The following is a 16191-nucleotide window of genomic DNA, read 5'->3' as shown; positions in this document are numbered from 1 at the left end:
TATAGGTGAATTGGGTAAGCTAAATTGGCCATAGTGTATGTGTTTGAATGCAGAAGTGTATGGATGTTTCCCAGTGTTGGGTTGCAGCTGGAAAGGCATACGCTGCATAAAAGATATGCTGGATAAGTTGGCGGTTCATTCCGCTGTTTCGACCCCTGATTGATAAAGGGACTGAGCCAAAGTTTTTGAAGTTTAAAAAACTTTTATTATATTCATGTGTACATTGTTCATTGTATTCATATAATTTTATTATTAAGTTATAATATAACCTACTGTATCTTAATATATATAGTACTTTATTATAGTGTGGCTACAATATTATTTATACTATCCTATACTATACTATCCTATCCTATCCTATCCTATACTATCCTATACTATACTATACTATCCTATCCCATCCTATACTATACTATACTATACTATACTATACTATACTATACTATACTATACTATACTATACTATATCAATACTTATTTTTATACTACACTATACTTGTAAAATACTACCAAAAAATATACAAAATGTAAAATATGCTATTATATCATGTATGTATGCAGGCCCATAGTCAGGGGGGGTTCAGGTGGTTCGAAAGACCCAGCCCTCTACTGACAAAGTTCTCTACTGAATTTTTTTGAAAAAATTCAAAAAATGAATTTGGCCCCTATATGAGCTCATTTGTCCCATTTTTGACAGTATGCCATCATCAATTGTGAAAATAACCGATAAAAGAGGGCTTTTAGACTAATTTAATCATTAATTATAATTAAAATGGACTAAATCTTTGGAAATAAGCTGACTAGTTTGTTATTTGCCTTCTACAGTTTTTAATTTAAAACAACAAACAATTAATAATTTTAAACAGATTCCTAATTGTTTTGTTTTTTTAATGATAGATGATAATAAATTAGCATTTAAAAAATTAGGGTGCAGTGGGTAGCACGATTGCCTCACAGCAAGAAGTTCACTGGTTTGAACCTTGGCTGGGTCAATTGACATTTCTGTGTGGAGTTTGCATGTTCTCCCTATGTTGATCCGGTTTCCCCCACAAGTCCCAAGACATGCGCTATAAGTGAGTTAGGTAGGCTTAATTGTCCGTAGTGTACGTGTGTGAATGAGTGTGTATGGATGTTTCCCAGTGATGGGTTGCAGCTGGAAGAACATCCGCTGCATAAAACATATGTGGATAAGTTGGCGGTTCATTCCACTGTGGCGACCCCAGATTAATATAGGGACTAAGCCGAAAAGAAAATGAATGAATGAATTATTATTATTAATGAAGTATTTTTTTCATATTTCTTTGTTTGAAATGTAAAATTATAATCTAATTACATTATTAATAAAACTGCAATAACGTAATGAACATATGTAAATAAACATATTTTTGAACATAAAATAGTATGGTAAGCACTGACAAAAATGTAGGAAATATTTTTGTTGCATCAAAAAGTGTGGTAAAGTGCAGTATTAAATGTCACTAAAATGCAGTGTTTGAACCTCATACTTTAATAGAAAATGGGATGAATGACTGCGATAAGGTCCACTTTTTGAGAAAAAAGAACCACCCATTTTAATATGGATGATGGTATATTTTACTTATAGATATATACTATAGATATAGCCGTTGAGCTGAGTAAGAGTTATAACACTACAGTCTCTCCCACTCGTAAACAGCAAGGTCCATGCAAATTTTTCTCAATCATCCTCTGAATGTATCCTTTCTCGCCCAAAGCGCGAATGAACCTCTGTAGTAGGTCCTGTCTCTTTAAGGAGGGGCGTGGTTAACGCACTATCACCCGCCTAGTATGCAAATACACCCACTACTTTGGGGTACTCGTTTCAGGTGTCCATTCTGAGCGCAAGCCGCGGCTTGAGAAAGGATCACACTGTCGCTATAAAGAGCGAGGAGGGAAGCGAAATTCTCATGAAGAAGCGGACTGCAAATCTAGCTGACGACCTCGCCACTCAACTTATAAACAACAACCGGATGATACAAAACCACACCTGGAAAAGCGAACACAACACCGGTTTACTGAGCACACAGCTGACGACGCTTTATTAACTTGTTGACATGAAAGCTTTCCGTGCAAAACATTTGTCTGGAGCTCACCGGTAACATTTTCGTGTCTCAAATGACACGCAACGTTCTGACTCTGCTCTGCATTACGGTAAGCGTTTAATTAAGAAATAATTCAATTGCTTGACTCAATCGTTTTAGGAGAAAGCTGAGGATTCTGCTGACCAGCAGAGCAAGTTACGAGGACAGTATGGCAGTAGTAGCTAGCTATAGAAGCACTTACATATTACATAGTTGTGTTATGTAATAGAAGCATGTTGCGAAACTTAAGTTTTGTAGCCTAAAGTAGAACAGCATGAAGACCAAACACTTTATATACCATCGAGTTATGCATTTAAATAGTTTCTGTATAATAGCATGTTTGCTTGCATATTTTCATATGTAGGCTAATTCATTTATGTTATTCAGCAGGGTTTAATATTAACAACATTATTTATTAAAAGGGTCAAACGCTTAAGCTCTCTTGAAATAAAATGAAGTGCTCTAAGCTAATCATCTCACACAAAGCACCATAAGATCGGATTGTTTTTTAAAAGCGGATCAATTGTGGTTTTCAGATCTTGATCTCTAAGGAGGACACCAATGCCAGGAATCAGTGCGAGCGCGTCGCGAATTAAGAAGTGGGAGATGGAGGAATACGACCAATATCAGCACTATTTCTACGACGACCACAACTTGGATGAGGACTTTTTCAAATCGACCGCACCGAGTGAGGACATTTGGAAGAAATTCGAGCTCGTGCCAACCCCGCCCATGTCGCCTGTCAGGATACTGGAAGGTAGCGGTCCATCTCCGGGGGACAGGCTGGAGTGGGTGTCCCAATTTTTGGGACAGGACGACGAGCAGGAGGGGCTGTGCAAACTCAATGCGGAGGAGACTCTGGAGAACCTGAGCTCCATCATAATTCAGGACTGTATGTGGAGCAGTTTCTCCGCCAGTCAGCAGCTGGAGAAAGTTGTCAGCGAGCGGCTGTCCTGCTCGGCGCAGTCCAAACTCTCCGGCAAGGCGCAGTGCGTCCCTGCGGACGTGCCTGCTCTCAACAGCTTGGCGACAGATTGCGTGGATCCAGCAGCTGTCCTTACTTTCCCCCTGAGCAGCAGCTGCAAGAAACAGGTGTCGTCCGGGTCAGAATCTCGCACCGACTCCTCTGGTAAGCAAGAGACTGTTGACTTTGAGCACTCGCTTAAAGAGACAGTTCACCCCCAAAAATAATGAACATTGACTCACCCTCAAGTGGTTCCAAACATTTAGGGGTCTTTCTTCTGTTGAACACAAAAGAAGATATTTATAAGAAAGCTGAAAACCTAAAACGAATGCCATGCAAGTCGATGGTGGTTTCCAACATATTTCAAAATCTCTTCTTTTGTGTTCAACTGAAGAAACTCAAGCAAATAAATAAAGGCAGAGAATCTGTAGCTGTGTTGACGTCTCGTTTTGACACCTGACCGATCCTTATGTCATGATACTGCTATTCATTCGTGTCCAGATCTGTCATGCTTGAGTAGAACGGTTTCATTGGTGCCATGGGATTTAGTTTGGCATTTCATCTTTAATATGTGTGGAATGCAATAATGTGCTGAGCTTCAGCGTTCCCCAACTAAAACAAAAGGAGAAATTGTTTTACTTGTGGGTGGTGCCTAGTAGTAGTGCGTGATCAGCAGTGAAAAAAAACAACAATAATATGGGGAGTTGAATCCTGAAGCGTTCATAGCCACTTAATTGTCCATGAAAGAACATTCAGAATTTAAAGCTGCCATAGTAGAGTTACTCGTATAAGTTCTATTAGGGACACATTCATAAAAGAATGAATGAAAATTATCACTTTAATCAAGAATGTTTAATCAGCTTTTGTTTGTGCAGTCATACTGTGGTCACTAGTTTGCAGATCAACACTTGATCCCATTCACAGAATACTTCGCTTGAGTTTGTGTGTGTGTGTGTGCGTGTGTGTGCGTGTGTGTGCGTGTGTGTGTGTGTGTGTATAAATAAATAAATAAATAACACTATACTTTTTTTTTATTTTAATGGTGAATATCTGTTAGCATTATTTGGCTCTGTGCTGGAAATCAGAGAAGGGGGAACTCTGAACAGATGCTTTTCTTATCAAAATACAGATCAGAGGTGATTCAAAGTTCATTGTGGCAGATCAAAGCATCATTTGCTTTCCTCTTGTTGAGATTAAGGAAATAAATGGAAAAGATGATGAATGGAAACCTAATTCCAATTCATAGTTTTGGGGCCCATGCAAAGCCCTTTTATATCTCCTATTAAGATGCATTCCTGTGTATCCAATCACAAATTCTCAATACAGGGTTATACAGGGTCTTAAACGCTTCTAAACTGTCTACTTTCAACCACTCCCGGACGCTGTCAAAAACGCATTAAACAGGATTGGTTTAATGATTGACATCATGTAATGCTTTTAAACAGCCTTTGTTTTGAGAGAAGCATCTCATTTTGCTTTCTTCTCTAATTCTTTAATATTACAGGCCATGTTGAACTTCTCTATCAAGTCTATACATAAAGTTTTCCATCTCAAATTGTACATTTGTTTTGAAGATGTTGTTTGGTGAAGTTTTTATGGCTGTGAGATATTGTTTCTTTCACATTCATATCTAAATTGCTTATTTTCCAATAGAAGATTGAAAAATCTGTAAAGGCTCATACATAAACCTTCCACTGAAGAAATTCAGAAGTGTTTGAAATTAGACAATCTACTTTAATCTACTCGTGGTCTGATCAACCAAAATGCATCATCATACCAAGTGTAATCAGTGCGTAAATATAACATAATTGCAAATCATCTCCATAATATTTGTATGCAGACTTGGTTTTGCAAACTGAGACTTGCAATGTCAGACACTCAATGGAGCTAGTGACGTCACTGTTAGGGGTGGGGTTAGGTGTGTCCATTAATAACCATTGCTAATTTATCAAGTCTGCATCCAGACCCCTCTCAAACATCTGTCTACAGTCAATCAATAATGGTTTACAATTCTTTCTGTTCTTGCAGATGACGAAGAGATTGATGTGGTGACGGTGGAACATAAACAGAACAAGTCTCGTTTGGTGAATTCCCGCAAGCCAGTGACCATCACTGTTCGCGCAGATCCGCACGATCCCTGCATGAAGCGTTTCCACATCTCCATTCACCAGCAGCAGCACAACTATGCCGCCCGCTCCCCTGACAGTTATCCTGAGGAAGAGCCGCCACGCAAAAAAATCCGTCAAGAAATCACACAGCCACGATTGGCTTCAATGCCTCAAACCCCAGAACGAAAAAGTCCATTACCTTCCCCATCAGTCCCTGCCCAGTCTCCGACTGTCTCTGCTTCACCCACACATACATCCTACCACCTCAAATCGCAACCATCCAGCCCTCAGAGTTCTGACTGTGAGGACACAGACAAGCGGAAGACGCACAACTTCTTGGAGCGCAAAAGACGCAATGACCTTCGCTCGCGCTTTTTGGCACTACGGGATGAAATCCCAGGCCTGGTTGATTGTCCAAAGACACCCAAAGTTGTGATCTTGACTAAGGCAACAGAGTATCTTCGTACGCTGCATGTCAGTGATAAACAGAAGGCCCAGGAGAAGAAGCAGCTGAAAAGCAAGCAACAGCAGCTACTACGGAGACTCGCGGAACTGAAACGTGCTTAAATCTCGATGAGTCCGACCATGTTTTCAATAGGAACTTTGTAGAGCTGCATTTATTATAATTTTTTTTGTAAACATGGGGATATTTAACGGAATAGACTCTATATTTTCAGATTAGTTCTTCAGTTTTCGTTCTTTGCACATTTGCCTTCGCAGTTGTCGGGGGAGGGGAAAGACGTACTTACGGAAGCTGAGGTACTGGTGGACCCTACCAAGTTTCAAACACTTTTCCAAAGAGGTCGTTTTCATTTGTAATTCAAAGATTTAAATCCTGAATGTGTGTAAATTTGTGCATTTATGCTAAAGTATTTGGGCGGGGAAGTATTATTTCATTAAATTAGCATGCCTATTTAGGCGTTAATTGAAATGTAGCAATTTATATGCATGTGTAATTGATCTTCTAAACCGTCAAGGGTTTGTTGGTGGCAGAATCTTGAATTTTGTGGTTAAATATTTAAATTCTCCATTTCTAGTGCTTTATTACCCAAATGAACCCAAATTTAATGAGAGCTGTGCGCCCCCATTGCCACATGATGACAGTAAGTTTAACAGACAGGAAGTTGCATCACTGTTACTTTGTTGCATTAAGTTCCATGATTATTTTCTCTCTGTTTTCGTTGTTCTTGTATATTATTCTTATCTTGAACATTCAGGACCGTGTCCAGCACAGCCTTGCAGTGTATATAAACTGTGGCATATTCTTTGGACATACGTGTATATAATAACAGTAATGTACAGGACATTGTGTAAAAAGATACATGCTTTTGTGTTTTGAATAGGAAAATCAGCACTGTTAATAGACTTTATTTTCTATTTTTCTGTCATTTGTCCTAAAACTCGGTTGGCCCAGCCGCCTTCCCAAGAATATCTCAAAATTTCTATTTTTGTTAAGAAAAGTTAAAAAGAAAAAAAATCAAAAAGTTTAATAACACTATCATTTCATTTTCATCACTAGCCACTTTATGCTGTTTTCACTGCCTATTACCTTGTGTTCTGAAGTTGCTTTGGCTTGTTATAGCTCTTGTGGCAGAATAAATGCTGAAAGAAGTTTTGTACTAATTATATTTTCTTACAGAATTGATTGTATCATTGTTTTGATTCTATTTAATATGGTTGTACTGGTGGCGTATGCTTACTTGTGACTTTATAATTTGACGTTTACGCACACTGTCATTTTGTAGAAACAAATAACATCAATAAAGGCCGTTTCGCAGCAATCACCAGTAATTGATTGAGGTGACTTCTGTTTGTACAAACTGTATGGCCATAAAAATGCTCCATAAAAAAAAGTACCTGATAGCAGGGCGCATATGCCACCAGTAACCCACTGTTTTGTTTATTATTTTGGTTTTTCACGTTCATCCCATGTTGTCAGGTGTCATACTGGGAGAAGAATGGCAGCAGCGTTGTCTAAGCACTTTGTGTTCTGTACCTCATAAGCCTATACATAAACTCCAATTTGGATAAACAATAAATAAATTCAGTTCAAATCATATCCAGTTGTTTGTCTTCAGTTTTTAAATGCTCAACACAATGCTTTCAGATTTGGTTGGATACGCCAGTTAAGCCAAAAAAAGTTATAAAAATGTTTTCAAATTTTACACCATTTATACAGATAACTACTAGAACTATAAGTATTGTTCATTCATTTATTTTCTTTTCCGCTTAGTTCCTTTATCAATCTGGGGTCGCCACAGTGGAATGAACCGCCAACTTATCCAGCATATGTTTTACGTAGCGGATGCCCTTGCAGCTGCAACCCATCACTGGGAAACATCCATACACTACGGACAATTTTAGCTTACCCAATTCAAATATAGCGCATGTTTTTTTACTTATGGGGGAAACCGGAGCACCCGGAGGAAACCCACACGAACCCGGGTAGAACATGCAAGCGCCACACAGAAATGCTAACTGGCCCAGCCGAGGTTTGTACCAGCGACCTTCTTGCTATTAGGCGATTGTGCTAACCATTGCGCCACCGTGACGCCCCTATAAGTATCGATGTGCTTATAATAAACTGAATGTTATGTATGTTGCTGACCAACTGTCAGTTTTCTGTCAAAAAATATCTAAATCAGTGTTTCTCAACCACGTTCCTGGAGGACCACCAGCTCTGCTCATTTTGCATGTCTCCTTAACCAAACACACCTGATTCAGATCATCAGCTCATTATAGAATAGACTGAAAGAGCTTTAATGGGTGTGACAGACAAAGGAGACATCCAAAACATGCAGTGCTGGTGGGCCTCCAGGAACATGGTTGAGAAACACTGCTCCAGATGACAATAATTTAGTTTTAAATGTGGGAGAAATATTCTCAGACCTATATAGAATAAAACAAATATTAACATTTTACTTAAACATTCATTCATTCAATTTCCTTTGGCTTAGTCCCTTATTTATCAGGGGTGATCCCCAGCGGAATGAACCACCAACTATTCCAGGACATATTTTATGCAGCAGATGCCCTTCCAGCCACAAGCCTGGGCAACACCCATACATTCTCACATTCACAGTCATACACAAGTCAATTTTGTTACCTGATCCACCTATATCGCATGTATTTGGACAATGAGGGAAACCCATGTGAACACAGGGAGAACATGCAAACTTCAAGATGCCAACTGGGACTAGAACCATTATTGCTGTGAGGCAACAGTGCTAACCACTACATCGCCGTGCCACCCCTTTGCTCTAACATATACCTAGTAAATAAAGTCTATTCAGAGAATTTTCAAGAAATGTTCATTTTTATTTTTTACCTGTATATCTTATTATTGTTACCATAAATATGTCTGTTGCCATAAATAGAGATTCCCTCATTATTTTCTCGCCTGAATGTTGTTCCAAACATGTACATGAAACACAACATGAGATACCTCACTGACTTTCACAAGAAAAGCTGCAATTGAAGAGAATATTGGAATATTGAATATTAATGAAAGTCAATTCAAGGTGAGAAAATAATGATATATATAGCTGAATTCAAACTTTAAGCGTGTCTTCATATTTTTTTGACAGTAGTTTACTGATATAGATTGGCAATGATTGCTTTTTGAAATAACTTTAGCTTTGACATCTGCCAGTGTGTAGTGTGTGGAATAAGAGCTATTTTCCTCCATCAACACCTGTATGAGTGTGTGAACTGGATTTGATCATTTCATTAGCGCAAGCCGCTTTTAGTTGACACGTCGTAGTGCCCTTCTTTGCCATGGCAACGAGCATCTCTCTTTTCCTTGGTGCAGAACACTCTGTTGCCATAGAGACGGTAGAGAGCTATTCATACCCGCGTTCTTCCGGAAGGTGCACAAGTCGACCTGCTGAAGTCAACAGTGTTGTCAAAGCTGCACATTAAATGATTTAAAGCTGCACCAACTTATCAGATGTGAGTAAAAACTCAAAGCGGATTATTTTAATAAGGGCAGAGTACACTATTGAACTATCACTGTGTTATTAGAGCTCACATTATTTTAAAATGATCTAAATTGAACCTACTAAAGTCTGAATGCAGGTCAACTTCAGCACTGATGAGTATACACGAAATAGTGTTAATTTCCCGTTGGATGGTATTTTTACTAATTATAATTTATAAAATAATTAAAAAATATATCATTAAAAATGTGGTTTGTTACTTTAATTTCAACTTACATCATGAAAGCTGTAGTCAGTAACGTAATCTAGATTACTTATTTCAGATTACCTCTGGCCTAAATTACTTTTAAAAAAATATTAATATTATTTTATATTTGTTTCCAGTGCATGTTGGACTGCCTTTTGTCACAGAATTTCAAGGAGCAGCTTTGGGCTGGAGAGGGTCTGGTTCGGGGGCCACAGGATTTCATCTCTGTTATTAACAGACGATGTTGTTCTGTTGGCTTCATCGAACATGGACCTTCAGCATGCACTGGGGTGGTTTGCTGCAGAGTGCGACGCGGCTGGGATGAGAATCAGCACCTCCAAGTCCAAGGCCATGGTGCTCCACCGGATAAAGTTGCCATCTCGAGGTTGGAGGAAAGACCTTACCCCAGGTGGAGGAGTTCAAGTATCTTGGGATTTTGTTCACAAGTGAGGGAAGGATGGAACGTGAGCTTTGGGTCATAACTCATGACCGAAACGACAAGATCTCAGCTAAAAGCAGCCAAAATGAGTTTCCTTTGCAGGGTGGCAGGGCGCACCCTTATAGTCTTATAGGGTGAGGAGCTCTGACACCCTGGAGGCGCTCGGAGTAGAGCCGCTGCTCCTCCACATCAAGAGAAGTCAGTTGAGGTGGCTCGGGCATCTGTTTCTGATGCCTCCTGGACGCCTACCTAGGGAGGTGTTCCAGGCATGTCCCACCGGGAGGAGGCCTCAGGGAAGACCCAGGACACACTGGAGGGACTATGTCTCTTGGCTGGCCTGGGAATGCCTTGGGATCCCCCCAGAGGAGCTGGAGGAAGTGTCTGGGGAGAGGGTAGTCTGAGGTTCTCTCCTAAGACTGCTGCCCCCACAACCAGGCCCCAGAAAAGCGGTATAAAATGAATGAATGAATGAATTATTTATATTTTAAAAGTTTCTGTATGACGTTGCATGACCATTATATATTGAAAATATTCAAAGCTGAACAATATAAACAGCATACATTTTTGAACGGAAAAGATTTAGGAACAGCAAATAATAACTTGACTTAGTTGATCATTTGGTATCATAATTGGCTTATATGAAAGGTAAAGGCCTCTAGATTATGCTTATTTTACCAAAATAAAACATGATCATGCCTTGAGTTTTAATTATTTAGTTAGGACAGTAAGGTCTGACTTTGCTGAGACAAAAGTCTTGTCACTTAGCAGAAATAATGTTCAGTATAGAATAGAATAACTTATTAATGTCATCTGGAATGACAAAGAAGCATTCTTGCAGGACTCCGAGAGTTCATCAATATTCTTTAGATTCATCTTCAATGCCTCCTTCATCTTACCCCAGACATGCTCAATAATGTTCATATCTGGTGACTGGGCTGGCCAATCCTGGAGCACCTTGACCTTCTTTATGAAAAGTATATAAAAAAGTGCTATTCTGTAGAAGAATTAGCCCTCTCCTGTGGTTTGTAATGTAATGGGCAGCACAAATGTCTTGATACCTCAGGTTGTTGATGCTGCCATCCACTCTGCAGATCTCTCGCATGCCCAGGGGCTTGTTTCTAAATGTTCTAATCACTTGTTTCTAAATTGTCTGTCTCTAAAAGTGAGGGGGATGTATCCCCCACCCGGTTGTTACACACTTGCGCACACCCCCATACTGAAACCCCAAACCATGACTTTTCCTTCACTAAACTTGACTGATATCTGTGAGAAACTTGGGTCCATGTGGGTTCCAATAGGTCTTCTGCAGTATTTGTGATGATTGTGATGCAGTTCAACAGATGATTCAGAAAAATCTACCTTCAACCACTTTTCCAAATGATCAACTAGTCAAGTCAAGTTATTATTTGTTGCTCTTACACTTGACCAACAACAACGACTTTTGTCAGGTAGTGTATATTGTGTAATGATACAGATTGTAATTATATACATATAACTAGTTGCATTCATTTTAAATCACAAGTCTATAGACATTCATGTATGGAGGGTGATCTAGGCCATTTTTTTTAAACAAAGCGCACAGTTTGACCCTTTGAAAACATTACAAACACCTACAGCCAAAAAAGGGCTGTATTTGATATTATATTTATGTATGTGACAAACATACATCAGGCATGAAGGTCTATGCATATTTAAGATACTTTTGGCCCCAATCGCCATCCATGTGCAGGAAATCTTCACAGCCAAAACAATAATAGCAGACTACACTTTATCTTTTAAGTGATATGGCCAGTGCTAGCCTAGCATGAGTAATAGCTACAGTGTTTTAATATTTTTTGCTGATTCATGTAAATGGGATAACAACTTTGTATCTATAAAAGTTATGAAAAGCACAAAGTAATAAAAACAAAAAAACTTTCCCTTGTTTAAAGTGCATCACTGTTGTGTAAACATACATACCCGCATATAAATATGTAACGTGATGAAGCTCATATTTTTTCCCTTCTCTCTAAATATTGCTTCACACCAACTCCATCTCTGCGAGTGTTGTAATTGAATCTGTTGTTCACAAACGAGAAGCTTTTTAGTTTTCTGCTAACATACAATAAAAAAATACTCTCTTCCAAGACATGTGAAGAAATGATGCCAAGGTATCCATAATCCTGGACCACGCCATATCCTGAGCTGACGCTGCAGTGATCATGGAGGAGTGGAGAGCGTGAGACTGATTCCTGACAGACCACAGTGACAGACGAGTCTCCGCATTGAACCCGTGGGCCAGCCTGAACACCCGCCAGTGACCAACTTACACCTGCAGTTCTCTACGATGAACGTCCTGTGTTCTCCAGCCTCCTGCACATAGACTGCAGCTCCACACAGGAAGTTTGGCCAGAGGAGAAATGGTCAACCCCAACTGAGCCTGGTTTCTCTCAAGTTTTTTTCTTTCACTTTCGTCAATTGGTGAAGTTTGTTCCTCGCCACTGGCTTGCTTGGTTTGGAACTTGTGAAGCTGCGCATCAGTAGATTTGCTCTTCAGTGTTTGGACTTTCAGCAATGAAAACTAACCCACACTGAACTGAACTAAACTGAACTTCAACTCTAAAAACTGGATTGACACAGTTTCAGTTACTAGAACTTAAGCTGTTAAGATGTTAAGCTGCTTTGACACAATCTACATTGTAAAAGCGCTATAGAAATCATGATGAATAGGAATGAATACTATGCTATATTGCTAACAGTTCTATAATGTTAGCATATCGCACACTAGATATTGCATACGGACCCTGAGCATGCGTCAATAGCGCTGCCACATTTGTACAGTGCTCCCAGCACAAATGTCATTCAACTGCACTAGTCTAGACTTAAGCCAATCTAAAGATGCTAGATTTTAGCGCTGTGTACGGGTGTAGCAACGAGTAAACAAAGAAAACAAAGCATAAAGGCAGAACATTTCATAGGTAAGATTTCGTTGTTTTTTTACGATTTTGTATGTTACAGAATTTTGTGCTAAACAAGTAACGTTATTGATAACAATACAGTCTCTACTGCACTTTAAGGCAAAGTAGCACCAACTCGCACTCAAACAATGTAAATGAATTATGACAACAAGATGCTGCGGTGCTAGAAACTTGTATTATTGTTGGCTAGGAGAACGAGTCGTTCATAACGGAGATTTATGCACAAACAAATCGCTCCCTCCTTTAGAATTAGAAGTGAAAGCGGTAGAGGGGGTGTGTTTCAGGACATGAATTAGATCAAATTTAACAGGGAGGGAGGATAATACATTTCCATGCACACATCCCTCTTTGTCAGGAATGATCGTCAGTTCACTTCCATCAGTGTAGAAAGTGATGTAAAATTATAACTTTGGTAATTTAAAAAATATTTGCATACTGACCTCCGGGAAAACTCCCGATCATAGATATATGTATATGGATATATCTCTGGCTCTGGATGGCCACAGTGCTCCACTGCCCCTTGGTCCCACATTCATTTCAAAGGAGCGCTACCCTGTACTAAAATGGCGGCTCTATTGACGCGTTTCTTCCAATAAACAACAATAGCGTAGGCGACATCTAATGTATCTATGTAACGTTAGTATTATTCAAATAATTCATTATTATTGCTAATTATTTTGTAATAATTATTATCACCTATTCACAGCAATAAGTATATGTTTTTTTTAATAAATGTACCTGCTTCTTCTATGTTTGGACCAAGCAGTGCTATTTCATTGTCCATATTATATTATGTCTCCTGTTTTCCAAGTACTTTTGTTTGATTGTATGAACTTTTGTCCTATTTCTGAATGAAACACACTTGCCTTGCCGTACCTGCTATAATTGAATCCTTCAATCTCGTCCCTATAGAAACAGGTTTCGTTGCTTGGAAACACTTCCCTCCTACACAGCGTAGTCAACGCGCATGCGTAGATCGTGCCAGAGACTTGAGAGCTTGCTGTCATGGCGGCCGCCACGCGTGTACTCCAGAAAGGCATCAGGCCGTCTTTAGTGGTGATTTTAGGAGCCACTGGAACTGGCAAATCTAAACTGGCTATCGAGATCGGCAAACGACTTAATGGGGAGATTATAAGCGCCGATTCCATGCAGGTGAGTGGAGCAATCTGCTGCATCATCTATCAAACAGGCTAGCACTTGAAAGGGCATTTTGATTAATAAATGACAGGTAATTCTGAAACAGTACAACTGTAAAATCAAATATGTAATTGTTTATGAAGAATATCGCGATTTTATGGAGGCTTTGATTTGGTTTAGATGTAAGCGCAGGATGTTTTATGTCGCATTAAAAGAACATCAGTAGGCCAAACATTTTTGGACTCTAAACTGTGTACATATGCTAATAATTGCTTTTCTTTTGAAAATAAGTTGAATTAAACGTTGTTTAGATGTTTTGCTCTGTGCATCATGTTCGTTTTGTCGATTTCTAATTATTTTATTTCCTCGTGCTCCTCACTGGTCGCCATTTTTGACAATGATCCACGCGATCAAAATTCCTAAAATTATCATAAAGCTAATCATATTTTCGAGTTTTATCACATTTGTCACTGTCCCTAGGCTTATGGCAACCATGTAAGAACTGCTTACTTATTTTAGATGGTTTTAGATTCAATCTAGAAGGTCGTGATTTGTTCAGTATTATGACCTCATCTGTTTAAATGGTTTTATTATCTCAAATTACGTTTTGTCACATGGGATCATGTAGTCTGCCTGTAATTTTGAAAGATTGTGTTTGGTTCTGTGTGAATACTTCTGACTAAAGCCGGAGATGTCTTTAGCATGAGCACAGTAAGGCATGTTGCATAACAGTGTGAATGATGTATTATGAAACTCCTGTTCACCATCTTGTGCCAGACTGTATTAAAGTCTTTTTAGAAGAATATTTAGAGAAAGCTGTCTATTAGCATTCCTATGAGTTGCAGTGACTTTAAGTACTCCTTGAAATCCTTGATTAGAAGTCAGCCATGTTTGTGGTTCTGAGCCAGTCAGATGAAATACGACCTCAAGGGGAGCATGTTGGGAAAAATATATTGGAAACATGCATTTATACTCTTTCTATTTTATTTATTTATTTAAAGACCCTCCTAAAAATAGTATTAGCAAAAATACAATATTTACTTAAATGTTTAATGCAGAAAAAAAAACAACTTTAGATTACAACAGTATTTTTTCAATTACTGTCAGTGGTTAATGTCAGGTGGCTGCTTCAGTGGTCAGTGTTGAGGATTTTTTTATTTTATATAACGTTTTTTAATTTTACTTTATGCAGTAGTTGTAGTAATTTTCAAAATTCGCTTGTTTAAATATTGTTGTTGTGGTTTTATGTTACTAGAATATGACTTGCAGTAAATAACCTCCTCTGTTTATTATCATTTTTTTAACCCTGACTAAAGAAGCATTTCACTTTTATAATTTAGAAGCATGCTTCAGATTGACACCAATTTTACCCTGGATTATGAAACCCTGTGTTTGATATCATGATATAACACTATTTCTGTAAAAAAAAAATTATAGATAGATAGATAAACCACATATAAAGGATGATTTCTTTTACATTTTAAAGAATATACTCAAATTTACTAATTATATGTGCTCCTATTTATCGCTATTTAAAATATAAGGGCAAATGTTTGAATATAAATGTAAAATATAAAATAAATAATAAAATAAAACACCTTTCAAAAAGTAATGATAGCAGGTTCTACATAAAAAGAAAAAAACTAAATAAAATGTAATAATTGAACTTTTAAGATTGCAACTTTCTCATGATTAATGTTTCTGTTTGCATCCCTGTAATGGTGGGTAATATTGCGCTGGGTATAAAAGTATAATCATAAACTGTGTTTTGTGACACCACAACATAAACAATAGAGCATAATATGAAATGATAGGCTTTATTTTGTCCATAAAGGTTTGACAGACATACACATTGCGCACAATTTTTTTTTTGTTGTTGTTTAAAAGAAATCATGATTCTCAGTTTTAGAATTGTGCAGTTTGCATGAAACTCTCTCATGTTTCTTTGATTTGAAATACTTTTAGATGTTTCATTAATGACTGAATTGGCATTTTGAACAAATACATTGGTTAAGTTATTCAGTGAGAATTAAATGTATAATAATTTCTTGTCACCACTTATTTACATAGTGTAATTCATCTAAAATGAAAGTTATTCTCAAAGGGTAATTTACCATGTATACAATTGCAAAACAAGATTAACAATCTTTCAAAGCATTCATTAACAAGCAATTTTGCAAGCGCTATCATTTTGTAGGCAATTTTTCAGAATTTCCAAAACACAATTTTGTAATTTATTATTATTATTAGTATTATTGTTGTTGTTATTATTATTATTATTCATTGTTTTAGAGAGACTGAT

General features: G+C 38.0%; 2 protein-coding genes across 2 annotated transcripts in view; both read left to right on the top strand.

Moving 5' to 3' along the window:
- Positions 1 to 1836: 1836 nt before the first annotated feature.
- myclb (MYCL proto-oncogene, bHLH transcription factor b) lies at positions 1837 to 7230 on the top strand. The gene is made up of 3 exons (XM_056479969.1): positions 1837 to 2169; positions 2636 to 3228; positions 5092 to 7230. Exons 2-3 carry the CDS (start codon positions 2661 to 2663, stop codon positions 5736 to 5738), a joined length of 1215 nt encoding a protein of 404 aa, XP_056335944.1. The 5' UTR covers positions 1837 to 2169; positions 2636 to 2660; the 3' UTR covers positions 5739 to 7230.
- A 6518-nt stretch (positions 7231 to 13748) lies between these two features.
- Positions 13749 to 16191, top strand: part of trit1 (tRNA isopentenyltransferase 1) — a 58780-nt gene continuing 56337 nt past the window's right edge. The window contains exon 1 of the mRNA XM_056480263.1: positions 13749 to 13904. Coding sequence (XP_056336238.1) covers positions 13758 to 13904 — 147 coding nt within the window. The 5' untranslated portion in view covers positions 13749 to 13757. The remainder of the gene's footprint in view (positions 13905 to 16191) is intronic.

Source organism: Danio aesculapii, chromosome 19 (assembly GCF_903798145.1).
Source record: "Danio aesculapii chromosome 19, fDanAes4.1, whole genome shotgun sequence".
Lineage (NCBI taxonomy): Eukaryota > Metazoa > Chordata > Actinopteri > Cypriniformes > Danionidae > Danio > Danio aesculapii.
The sequence above is the reverse complement of the archived record's forward strand: the minus strand, read 5'-3'. Positions and strand labels throughout refer to the sequence as shown.